This window comes from Salmo salar, chromosome 22 (assembly GCF_965601325.2).
Source record: "Salmo salar chromosome 22, fSalSal1, whole genome shotgun sequence".
In the NCBI taxonomy this organism is placed as follows: Eukaryota; Metazoa; Chordata; class Actinopteri; order Salmoniformes; family Salmonidae; genus Salmo; species Salmo salar.
In genome coordinates, this window is record NC_138312.1 from 45,705,297 (window position 1) to 45,716,025 (window position 10,729).

A 10,729-nucleotide genomic window follows, 5' to 3' on the forward strand; every position below is an offset into this window, starting at 1 on the left:
ACGATCAAGTAGCCATTTAAAATGATAAACTTGGATTAGTTAACACAACGTGCCATTGGAACACAGGAGTGATGGTTGCTGATAAGGGGCCTCTACACCTATGTAGATATTCCATTAGAAAATCAGCTGTTTCAACCTACAATAGTCATTTACAACATTAACCTCCCTGGGCAAGGTGGGACGTTTGCCTGGTATGGCAACTGCTGGGCCTCCGACCGCAAGGCACTACAGAGGGTAGTGCGTACCGCCCAGTACATCACTGGGGCCAAGCTTCCTGCCATCCAGGACCTCTATACCAGGCGGTGTCAGAGGAAGGTCCTACAAATTGTCAGATTCCAGCCACCCAAGTCATAGACTGTTCTCTCTGCTACCGCACAGCAAGCAGTACTAGAGTGCCAAGTCTAGGTCCAAAAGACTTCTTAACCTCCCATGGCAAGGTGGGACGTTTGCGTGGCGCGAAATACAAATACCTCAAATGCTATAACTTCAATTTCTCAAACATATGACTATTTTACACCATTTTAAAGACAAGAGTCTCGTTAATCTAACCACACTGTCCGATTTCAAAAAGGCTTTACAGCGAAAGCAAAACAGATTATGTTAGGAGAGTACCCTGCCAGAAATAATCAGACACCCATTTTTCAAGCTAGCATATAATGTCACATAAACCCAAACCACAGCTAAATGCAACACTAACCTTTGATGATCTTCATCAGATGACACTCCTAGGACATTATGTTATACAATACATGCATGTTTTGTTCAATGAAGTTCATATTTATATCAAAAACCAGCTTTTTACATTAGCATGTGATGTTCAGAACTAGCATACCCCCCGCAAACTTCCGGTGAATTTACTAAATTACTCACGATTAACGTTCACAAAATACATACATTATTTTAAGAATTATAGATACAGAACTCCTTTATGCAATCGCGGTGTCAGATTTTAAAACAGCTTTTCGGCGAAAGCACATTTTGCAATATTCTGAGTAGATATCACGGCTAGCTAATTTGACACCCACCAAGTTTGGCACTCACCAAACTCAGATTTACTATAAGAAAAATTGGATTACCTTTGCTGTTCTTCGTCAGAATGCACTCCCAGGACTTCTACTTCAACAACAAATGTTGTTTTGGTTCGAAATAATCCATAGTTATATTGAAATAGCTCCGTTTTGTTCGTGCGTTGAGGTCACTATCCGAAGGGTGACGCGCGGGCGCATTTCGTGACAAAATATTCCATTACTGTACTTCGAAGCATGTCAAACGCTGTTTAAAATCAATTTTTATGCGATTTTTCTCGTAAAATAGCAATAATATTCCAACCGGGCGACGTTGTATTTGTTCAAAGAAAGAAAAACATGGAGTCCTCTCATGCACGCGCGCTCCAGTGTCAGTGTTCCCTGCCTGACCACTCACAAAACTCCTGCTGTTTTTTCGCCCCCAGAGACGTCATTCCACTTTCTGGCGCCTTCTGAGAGCCAATGAAAGCCTTAGAAAATGTCACGTTACAGCACAGCCCTAGAAGGCCAACAAATTGTCAGACAGGGCACTTCCTGCATGGAATCTTCTCAGGTTTTGACCTGCCATATGAGTTCTGTTATACTCACAGACACCATTCAAACAGTTTTAGAAACTTTAGAGTGTTTTCTATCCAAATCTACTAATTATATGCATATTCTCGTTCCTGGGTAAGAGTAGTAACCAGTTTAAATCGGGTACATTTTTTATCCGGCCGTGAAAATACTGCCCCCTAGCCCAAACAGGTTAACGCCTAAACTGTATTTCTGATCAATTTGATGTTATTTTAAATGGACAAAGAAATGTGCTTTTCTTTAAAACAAGGAATTTTCTAAGTGACCAACATTTTGAACGGTAGTGTAGCTAGCGATTAGTGTCATTGCTAATTTATACCACATGTACAGTACATTCAGGAAGTATCCAGACCCCTTGACTTTTCCCCAATTTTGTTACATTACAGCCTTATTCTAAAAGTTCCCCTCAAATCTACACACACACACACACACACACACACACACACACACACACACACACACAAACGACAAAGCAAAAACGGAACTCACATTTACATAAGTATTCATACCCTTTACTCAGTACTTTGTTGAAGCACCTTTGGCAGCGATTACAGACTTCAGTCTTCGGTATGACGCGATAAGCGTATTTGGGGACTTCCATTCTTCTCTGCAGATCCTCAAGCTCTTTTAGGTTGGATGGGGAATGTCGCCGCACAGCTACTTTCAGTTCTCTCCATAGGATGTTCGATCAGGTTCAAGTCCGGGCTCCAGCTGGGCCACTCAAGGACATTCAGAGACTTGTCCCGAAGCCACTCCTGCGTTGTCTTGCCTGTGTGCTTAGGTCCGTTGTCCTGTTGGAAGGGTGAACCATCGCCTTAGTCAAGTCCTGAGCAGGTTTTCATTAAGGATCTCTGTACTTTGCTCCGTTCATCTTTCCCTCGAGCCTGACTATTCTCCCATTCCCTGCCACTGAAAAACATCCCCACAGCATGCTGCTACCACCACCATGCTTCAACATAGGGATGGTGCCAGGATTCCTCCAGACAGGACACTTGGCCTTCAGGCCAAAGAGTTCTATCTTGGTTTTATCTGACCAGAGAATCTTGTTTCTCATGGTCTTGGAGTCTTTAGGTGCATTTTGGCAAACTCCAAGCGGGCTGTCATGTGCCTTTTACTGAGGAATGGCTTCTGTCTGGCCACTCTACCATAAAGGCCTGATTGGTGAAGCTCTGTAGTGATGGTTGTCCTTCTGGAAGATTCTCCCATCTCCACAGAGCAACTCTGGAGCTCTGTCAGAGTGACCATAGGGTTCTTGGTCACCTCCCTGACCAAGGACCTTCTCCCCCGATTGCTTAGTTTGGCAAGGCGGCTAGCTCTAGGAAGAGTCTTGGTGGTTCCAAACTTCTATTTAGGAATGGAGGCCACTGGGTTCTTGGGGACCTTCAATGCTGCAGAAATGTTTTGGTACCCTTCCCCATATCTGTGCCTCAACACAATCCTCTCGGAACTCTACAGACAATTCCTTTGACCTCATGGCTTGGTTTTTGCTCTGACATGCACTGTCAACTGTGGGACCTTAAATAGACAGATGTGCCTTTCGAAATCATGCTCAATCAATTGAATTTTCCAGAGGTGAATTCCAAACAAATTGTAGAAACATGTCAAGGATGATCAATGGAAACAATATGCACCTGAGCTCAATTTCAAGTCTCATAGCGAAGGGTCTGAATACTTATGTAAAGGTAGAACTTTTTTTTACCCCTTTCTCTCCCCAATTTCGTGGAATCCAAGTGGTAGTTAATGTCTTCTCATCGCTGGAACACCTGTACGGGCTCGGGAAAGGCGAAGGTTGAGAGCCGTGCGTCCTCCGAAACACAACCCAAACAAGCCGCACTGCTTCTTGACAATGCCCACTTAACCTGGAAGCCAGCCGCACCAATGTGTCGGTGTTTCTTCCCGTACACCTGGAGACCGTGTCAGCGTGCACTGCGCCCGGCCAGCCACAGGAGTCCCTAGTGCACGATGGGACAAGGACATCCCTGATGGCCTAACCCTCCCCTAACGACGCTGGGCCAATTGTGCGCCGCCCCATGGGTCTCCCGGTCGCGGCCAGCTATGACAGAGCCTGGACTCTAACCCAGAATCTCTAGTGGTACAGCTAGCACTGCGATGCAATGCCTTAGAGTCCGGCGCCACTCGGGAGGCCCGGTATTACTTTTTTTTGTATAATTTTATAAAAATCTGTTTTCGCTGTGTCATTATGGCGTAGTGTATAGATTGACGAGCAAAAATGTTTTATTTAATACATTTTAGAATAAGGCCGTAACAAAATGTGGAAAAAGTCAAGTGGTCTGAATTACTTCCGAATGCACTAAGTGTGTAATGCAAAGACGCAAAATGGCTATCCTGCGTAGTTGCATCGCAAAAACAAGTGCTTGACCCAAAATTGGGTCTTGACGCAACTACACAAGGAAACACTATTTTGCCTAGCAAATTCAGTTTTACACACATTAGCTAGCTTATAGCTCATTGACTAAGTTTGCTATATAAATATTTGTTTTACTTACTAGTCTCACTTTGCTGTACTCTTTCACCACGTCTTCATGTACCTCCTGCAAAAGTTGAAACAACGTCGCTTTCATTTACATGAGCATGTGTTCCATTGAGACCAGACTTTAAATCTACTCTTTGGTGTAGACCTAGTTGTTATATGACCTGAGGGGTATACTACAAAGCAGGATCAATGAGGTAGCCAGCAAAATTTGCCTAAATATTCTTAATTATATATATTTTCTGAAAGACAAGCTTGAAAATTGGCATGGTATAATTGATTCAACAACCAAAAATGCATACAGTGCTTTCAGAAAGTAATCATACTAGAGGTCTTCAAGGGTCCAAAAAGTTGGACCCATTTTGAAATGGACCTGGGGCTTTCCCACCCAGACCCGATATGCATTATTAAAACATTTTGTTTATAGAGACCGAGTCGGATCCAGACCCGGTCCGATCAGAGTGCGGGAAGCAGAATAAGTATTTTAAGCTACTTTATTCAAATCGGAGTTGATAAAGCACGAGAGGGAGACAGGTGCTGCTCTAGCAGGCGGGGGAAGGGCCATACTATGAACGAGTGACACGGGGAGCAGGGTGGAAGAGACAGCAACCAACCAAGCCGACTCACGCTACAGCAGACTAATAGCTACCATACCCAGGTTATTTATCATCAAATATGATTATGTAGTATGTCTTGATTGCATCAAACTGGGAAAAGCTAGTTAAGCGAGCTAGGCTAATTGAGTCAGCAGTGCATGCACATTCTCAGCCTATAGTTTAAAATAAAAACTCAGAAAATGAATTCTTAAAAGTCCATCAGGAGAGGGAGGGTTCTAAGCTGACATATGGCATTGTTTTAAGATAGCTATATGATCCATAGTCACTACTCGATTTGGAATTTCAGGTAAAAACATTCAAATAAAATACAAAATTGTCAAATATTGCATTTTGCCTTTACTACTATATCCCAAAAAAACATTGAATAACATTCAAACAGAAAAAGATCATAAAATAAATAAGGTTTTGAAGTGTTTGTCCTATATTTAGGAGATATAAAAAAGCTCAGGAAATATATTTCTTTGATAATTTTTAACACAAAAAAAAGTCCCTTTTTCAGGACCCTGTCATTCAAAGATAATTTGTAAAAATCCAAATAACTTGACAGATCTTCATTCTAAAGGGTTTAAACACTGTTTCCCATGCTTGTTCAATGAACCATAAACAATTAATGAACGCGGAACGGTCGTTAAGACACTAACAGCTTACAGACGGTAGGCAATTAAGGTCACAGTTATGAAAACTTAGGACACTAAAGAGGCCTTTCTACTGACTCTGAAAAACAGCAAAAGAAAGATGCCCAGGGTCCCTGCTCATCTGCGTGAACATTCCTTAGGCCTGCTGCAAGGAGGCATGAGGACTGCAGACGTGGCCAGGGCAATAAATTGCAATGTCCGTACTGTGAGACGCCTAAGACAGCTCTACAGGGAGACAGAACGGACAGCGGATTGTCCTCGCATTGGCAGACCACGTGTAACAACACCTGCACAGGATCGGTACATCTGAACATCACACCTGCGGGACAGGTACAGGATGGCAACAACTGCCTGAGTTACACCAGGAACGCACAATCCCTCCATCAGTGCTCAGACTGTCCGCAATAGGGTGGACTGAGGGCTTGGAGGCCTGTTGTCAGGCAGGTCCTCACCAGACATCACCGGCAACAAACCCACCATCGCTGGACCAGACAGGACTGGCAAAAAGTGCTCTTCACTGACGAGTCGCGTTTTTGTCTCACCAGGGGTGATGTTCGGATGTGTTTATCGTCGAAGGAATGAGCGTTACACCGAGGCTCTGGAGCGGGATCGATTTGGAGGTGGAGGGTCCGTCATGGTCTGGGACGGTGTGTCACAGCATCATCGGACTGAGCTTGTCATTGCAGGAAATCAAAGCTGTGCGTTACACGGAAAATATTCTCCTCCCTCATGTGGTACCCTTCCTGCAGGTTCATCCTGACATGACCCTCCAGCATGACAATGTCACAAGCTATACTTCTCGTTCTGTGCGTGATTACCTGCAAGACAGGAATGTCAGTGTTCTGCCATGGCCAGCGAAGAGCTCGGATCTCAATCCCATTGAGCACGTCTGGGACCTGTTGGATCGGAGGGTGAGGGCCATTCCCCCCCAGAAATGTCCAGGAACTTGCAGGTGCCTTGGTGGAAGAGTGGGGTAACATCTCACAGCAAGAACTGACAAATCTGCCACAGTCCATCAGGAGGAGATCCACTGCAGTACTTAATGCAGCTGGTGGTCACACCAGATACTGACTGTAATTTTTGACCCCCCCCCCCCCCCCCCCCTTTTGTTCAGGGACACATTATTCCATGTCTGTGGAACTTGTTCAGTCTCTCCCTCTCCATTTTATTTTTTTTATTTTTTTTAAAACATGTATTTAACCCCTTATTTTTGGCACTAAAAACAGTCTCATATACTTCCATTCATGTTTTCAACTGGTACTGGGGGACCTTCAGACAAGTCTTGAGGCCTGTGGGTGTCCGAGAGCAAGCCACTGGCTTGGCGGACTCACTAAGCACAAATGCATCTTTTGTAAATAATCTGAGTGTTGGAGTATGCCCCTGGTTATCCTTAAATTTTAAAAACAAGAAAATGGTGCTGTCTGCTTTGCTTAATAAGGAATTTTAAATGATTTATACTTTTACTTTGATACTTAAGTATATTTAAAACCAAATACTTTTACTCAAGTAGTATTTTATTGTCTGATTTACTTGAGGAACTTTCTTTTAAAAAGGCATCTATACCTTTTCTCAAGTATGACAATTGGGTACTTTTTCCACCACTGCATGTTTGTGAGAGTCTCATCAAGTTAGTAGGCGCTAAGGACGATTTTGTTAACTTATGATTGGCCAACAACAAGCTACACACCCAACGCTCATGAAAAAGCAATAGCATCAACATAAAATATCTAATTACTCTCTCATCCTCTAGTGCAGTAGTCTCGTTCGGATCTGTACGGGCCCTTCCGGACAAGTCAGTTCAAATTACACATACCTGAGGCAATCATATCAGATCCAATCCAGACCCGTGACATTTAGAATTCTGGATCCGGACTAGTTCGGATATTTTGGTAAATGTGGATCCGTGAAGACCTAATTTATACCCCTTAAATTTCACATTGTTGTTTTACAGCTTGAATTCAAAATTGATTATTTCTCTCACAGATCTCCACACAATACCCCATAACGACAAAGTGAAAACATGCAAAAAATGTTGAGCCAATTAACTGAAAATGAAATACATAAATCTAAAATTTACCTAAGTATTCACACCCCTTTGCTATGATGTTCCAAATTGAGCTCCAGTGCATCCAATTTCCTTTGATTATCTTTGAGATGTCACTACAACTTGGAGTCCACCTGTGGCCAATGCAATTGTTTAGACATGATTTAGAAAAAAAAAAACACACGTCTAATATAAAAAAAGGTTAGAGCAGAAACTATACATTGAGATCTACGGACAGTTCCTTGGACTTCAAGATAGAATTGTGATGAGGGGAAAATGTTTAAAACAATTTCTAGAATGTTGAAGTACAGTGGTATACATCATTGGGAAATTGAAATTTTTTTGGAACTACACAGACTCCGCATAGAGCTGGCCATCTGACCAAACTGAGCAACCAGGCAAGAAAGACCTTGGTCAGGGAGATAACCAAGAACACAATGACCACTCTGACAGAACTACAGAGTTCCTTGGCGGAGATGGGAGAACCTGCCAGAAGGACAATCTACAGCACTTCACCAATCTGGGCTTTATGAAAGAGTGGCAGAAGCCTGACAGAAGCCATCTGACAGAAGCCACGCCTGAGAAAAAGGCACGACTGGAGTTTGCAAAAAGGCCAGTGAAAGACTCAGATAATAAAGGCAAAAGATTATGGTCAAAAGTTTATTTGGTCGAACACAAAGCATTATGTCCGGAGAAAACCTGGCACAGCTCATCTGTCGAACATCGTCCCTACCGTGAAGCATGATGGTGGCAGCATCATTCTATAGGAATGCTTTTCAGCGGCAGGGACTGGATGGATGGCGGAAACAATAAATGGAGTCAAATACAGGCATTGACTCTTGCACCGGCTCTATGCACTCTCACTAGTCTCTACCCACACACATACTACACCGACACTCCCACACACACACTGTTGCTACTCTGTTAATTAAATATCCTGATTGCCTCGTCACTTTTACACCTACATGTATATACAGTGTAATACCTCGTACCACTGCACATTGACTCGGTACTGATACCTTGTATAGCCTCATTTTATTGCGTTAAATATTTACTAAATAAAAAAGGAAATGCTGTCTTTTTAACTCTGCATTGTTGGAAATGGACTCGTAAATAAGCATTTCACGGTAGTCTCCACCTGCTGTATTCGGCGCATGTGACCAGATCTTGATGAGATCCTGCTTCAGAATGCAAGTGACTGGGGCGAAGATTTACATTCCAACAGGAAAATGACAAAAGCATAATGAAATGGGTTTCCATGGCCGTGCAGCCACACACAAGCCTAACATCACCATGCCCAGTACAAAGTGTTGGCTGTAGTGGTGTAAATCTCACTGCCATTGGACTCTGGAGCAGTGGAAACGCATTCTCTGGAGTGATGGATCACGCTTCACCATCTGGCAGTCCGACAGATGAATCTGGTTTGGCGGATGCTAGGAGAACGCTACCTGCCCGAATGCATAGTGCCCACTGTAAAGTTTGGTGGAGGAGGAATAATGGTCTGGAGCTGTTTCGTGGTTTGAGCTAGGCCCCTTAGTTCCTGTGAAGGGAAATCTTAACGTAACAGCATACAATGACATTCTAGACGATTCTGTGCTTCCAACTTTGTGGCAACAGTTTGGGGAAGGCCCTTTCCTGTTTCAGAATGACAATGCCCCAGCGCACAAAGCGAGGTCCATACAGAAATGGTCTGTCGAGATCGGTGTGGAAGAACTTGACTGGCCTGCACAGAGCCCTGACCTCAACCCCATTGAACACCTTTGGGATGAATTGGAACAGACTGTGAGCCAGGGCTAATCGCCCAATATCAGTGCCTGACCTCACTAATGCTCGTGGCTGAATGGAAGCAAGTCCCCGCATCTCTTCCCAGAAGAGTAGAGGCTGTTTTAGCAGAAAGGGGGGGGGGACAACTCCATATTAAGGCCCATGATTTTGGAATGAGATGTTCGACAAGCAGGCGTCCACATACAGAAATACACTACATGACAAAGTATTCATGTTCAATACATTTACAACATTTCTAAAAACATGTTTTCACTTTGTCATTATGTGGCATTGTGTGTAGATGGGTTACAAAAAACAAATGTAATCCATTTTGAATTCAGGCTCTAACAACAAAATGTGGAATAAATAAAGGGGTGTGAACACTTTCTGAAGAAACTGTATCAGCTTGGAGAAAGACATGCTCAGATATCCAGGCACTGTATCCAAGTTTAGCCTTCTTAAAAATGAACCAGAAAATCAATAGTCATTTCTGGTTATTTATTGAAATTAGCTGGTTAACTCATTGAACCAGCATTGTAGTATACCCCTCAAGTTATGTGGCATAGATTGTTGTATTTTGACCTGGTGTTCTGTGGTGTAGTTTGTTATAATCTGACCTGGTACTCTTTGGTGCCAGGCGGCAGCCTCCTGCACCGAGCGTCTAGCTGGGTGAAGTGGCGTGTGATCTTCTCCACACGGGCATGCAGGATACGGTACTCCTCATACTCGGCGTTGAAGTTGTCCTTGTAAGTCTGCCTCTGGTCAATGGACACCACTGTCATGTACTTACTGTAGGGGGACAGCAGCACAGGACAGTGACCAGGAAACATTCACACACGTGCCATTCAATTAATTGTATTTGAGAGGGCTAAAAGGGGGTACCATCCCAAAAAAGGTTGATTGGCAGCAGTGGCATTCTTATGGAAGCTTCATGTTCAACATAGAACAAAGAGGATTAAGTCAGTAAAGTACTCACCATATGTAATCTGGCATCACAGTGGGGGAGGAGTCTGTGGAGTGGACTGGCCTCTTTTTGTCTGGGGAATAACAAAGACACACATCGGACAATTATTTTACATCAACTGACATCAGAACAGCTCTCTTTACTAGCCTTAAAATAATGACTCGCACCCCCTCCCCACATCATTTTTTTTGTTTGTAAAACTAACACTCGGACTTGACACTGTTCCCTTTTAATGTATTTACCTTGACTGATGTGGTTGTCCCACCCATCTTAAAATGAAATATACATCGCTCTGGATAAGAGCTCCTGCTAAATGACTGAACTGTAATGTAAATGTAAAACGAGCTATTCAAAAGTACTGGTCTTGAAACAGTTGTCAGAGTGAACCCTTGGACAGATTTCTGAGTGTGCTGCTAAGGGCGGACCAATCTTTACTTATCATAAAGACAAGGTATATCAGTGAAATTAACTCCCATGATCAGAGGTTTGTTGGCACAAATTACAGGGCACAGACACATACAGAGTAGAAAATGCTGAGCTAGAGTCCAAAGGATGAAAGAAAATTGTTTTGTAAGGTTGGATGTAGAAGAATTGGCACATAAATACTAATCAATCA

The 10,729-nt window shown here is 43.2% G+C and overlaps 1 protein-coding gene across 3 annotated transcripts in view; it reads right to left on the minus strand.

Moving 5' to 3' along the window:
- ell2 (elongation factor for RNA polymerase II 2) overlaps nucleotides 1-10,729 on the minus strand; it is a 42,426-nt gene that overhangs the window by 11,545 nt on the left and 20,152 nt on the right. For 2 of the 3 annotated variants that reach the window (XM_014167556.3, XM_082967638.1), the window contains exons 9-11: nucleotides 10,126-10,186; nucleotides 9,767-9,938; nucleotides 4,106-4,150 (exon numbers count right to left, since the gene is read on the minus strand). In XM_014167556.3, coding sequence (XP_014023031.1) covers nucleotides 4,106-4,150; nucleotides 9,767-9,938; nucleotides 10,126-10,186 — 278 coding nt within the window. The remainder of the gene's footprint in view (nucleotides 1-4,105; nucleotides 4,151-9,766; nucleotides 9,939-10,125; nucleotides 10,187-10,729) is intronic. The other variant, XM_045705777.2, reaches the window with a different exon arrangement.